Source organism: Piliocolobus tephrosceles, chromosome 12 (assembly GCF_002776525.5).
Source record: "Piliocolobus tephrosceles isolate RC106 chromosome 12, ASM277652v3, whole genome shotgun sequence".
Classification (NCBI taxonomy): domain Eukaryota; kingdom Metazoa; phylum Chordata; class Mammalia; order Primates; family Cercopithecidae; genus Piliocolobus; species Piliocolobus tephrosceles.
In genome coordinates, this window is record NC_045445.1 from 52,159,838 (window position 1) to 52,162,178 (window position 2,341).

Sequence of the window (2,341 nt, forward strand, 5' to 3'; positions counted from 1 at the left end):
TGACAGGGCCCACTGTGGGGGTTGAGGGGGAGATACAAGGCAGGCTGGCGCCTGCCGCACTGCTTGTGGGAGTGGAAATTGGGGGCCAGAGCGCACTGGTGACGTGGCTGTCACGTGACCAAGAGCCGCCTAGAGCACAAGTCCTGCTAGTCGCCTCCGTCTGGGTACCAGCCCCCTATTACTCTGCAGGCGTGTGAAGAAAGAAGGAAACTAGCTCGGACTGTGCAGGTCGGTGCGAGGGTGGGCGCTGCTTCAGAGGACGTATGGGTGGAAGAGGGCCAAGAACGCCACAGATCCGAGTTCAGGCCGATCACAGCTGGGTCCTTTCTCGCCTACTTTCTAAATACTGCCACCAACCCCCACCCCACCCCGTGCTCATTTTAGTAGAGAGAAGTGGCGGGTTTCGGGTGGGGGTGAGGGGAGTGAATGGCGTTTCCAGAGACTCCGAGAAAAGAAAGGTTCCAGTGTCCCGGGTGCTGGTCCGTCCACCAAGCACTCCGTCCCCTCGGTCCCTTGTCGGTTTGCAGGTTTGTAGGTCTGTTGGCCTGTAGGTTTCGGCACAAGTCTCAGCGAGAGAAGGAGAAAACTGCCTTGGTTGGAACCTTGCAGGTCAGTGTGAAGGTGGGATTAACCCAGCACCACGGGTGGGGGTGGCGGAGGAGGGGGGCTGGGATATGAGAGGGCCGGGTCCGAGTCGCCCTCTCCTGGCCCCTTCTTTCTCCACACCCCCTCCCATTTCAGTGCAGGGAAAGGGGTGTGGCGGCCTTTGCTGGGGAAATGGCGGACGACAAGTGGGGCGGGGGAGGCCTGCGTCCGGAAAGTCAGTAGAGTATGAGAAATCTTTTAAACTCAAGTGCCTAAAATCCACAAAAGCAGAAATTGGGACATGTGTCCTCAATCCATCCACTACACTTTCATTTCTCCATTTCCTCCTACCTGTCTTTGCATTTGCCCTTCTGCCAGGCTCTATCCTCTATCACTGTGGAGGGACCACTGACAACAGAAGACAAGGGAAAACCAAGGAATTTACCTGACTTTGGTAGAGGTTAGTGAGAGAAACTGCCCTTAATCTTTGGAAGTGGAGGTCTGGTGAAGGAGACTACCTGAGAGGTACTCACACTGTCACCTTCCTAGCTATCATAGCACAGACCCATCTCCTGCCCTTCCCTGTGGACCCAGAAAGAGAAATGGGGGCTCCTGAGGTCGATAGAGGAAGACAGAAAAGAACAAAGAAATTATATCCTGTTAATCTGCCTTTCTCACCAACTCAAAATCCACCCTGTCTGTGAGGCACAAAGCGAAACATAGTCCCGAGCCCTAATATTCTGTTTCACCCATAGATTCATCACAAGAGAGCTACAAGAGCCTAGAAGAAGCTAAAGACTGCTATCCTCCATCCTTACTCACCTTGGACCTGAGAGACTCTTCAATCAGGTGGAGCAAGGCCCTCTCCTGTCCTGCCCCAAGGCTGGCACGGACTTGAGCATGGGCCGGGCTCGGGAAGTGGGTTGGATGGCGGCAGGACTGATGATTGGGGCTGGTGCCTGCTACTGCGTTTACAAACTGACCATAGGAAGAGATGACAGTGAGAAGCTGGAGGAGGAGGAGGAAGAGGAGTGGGACGATGACCAGGAGCTGGATGAGGAGGAGCCTGATATTTGGTTTGATTTTGAAACTATGGCTCGGCCCTGGAGTGAGGATGGGGATTGGACTGAACCTGGGGCCCCAGGTGGCACTGAGGACAGGCCCTCAGGGGGAGGCAAGGCCAACCGAGCACACCCAATAAAACAGCGGCCATTCCCCTATGAACATAAAAATACTTGGAGTGCTCAAAATTGTAAAAATGGTAGTTGTGTTCTGGACCTCTCCAAGTGTCTTTTCATTCAGGGAAAACTGTTGTTTGCTGAGCCCAAGGATGCGGGCTTTCCATTTAGCCAGGGTATCAATAGCCATTTGGCCAGTCTCTCAATGGTTAGAAACACGAGCCCCACACCAGACCCCACTGTTAGAGAGACTTTGTGTGCCACGGATAACTTAAATGCGAACACTGAAAGTGAGGGCCAGATTAAGATGTACATCAATGAAGTGTGTCAGGAGACTGTGTCACGTTGCTGCAACTCATTTCTGCAGCAGGCCGGATTAAATTTGTTAATAAGCATGACAGTTATTAATAACATGCTTGCCAAGTCCCTTTCAGACTTGAAGTTTCCTTTGATATCAGAGGGAAGTGGATGTGCTAAGGTTCAGGTTTTGAAACCACTGCTGGGTTTGTCTAAAAAGCCAGTCTTGGCAGGGGAGTTAGTCGGTGCCCAGATGCTCTTCTCATTCATGTCCCTCTTTA

The 2,341-nt window shown here is 52.6% G+C and overlaps 1 protein-coding gene across 1 annotated transcript; it reads left to right on the forward strand.

Moving 5' to 3' along the window:
• Positions 1-103: 103 nt before the first annotated feature.
• On the forward strand, positions 104-2,337 carry ARMCX6 (armadillo repeat containing X-linked 6; the record flags this gene model as incomplete). Its single annotated transcript, XM_023202884.2, has 4 exons — positions 104-228; positions 528-609; positions 964-1,045; positions 1,341-2,337. A coding segment is annotated over exon 4 (852 nt), but the record flags the coding sequence as incomplete, so codon positions are not given.
• Positions 2,338-2,341: the final 4 nt, after the last annotated feature.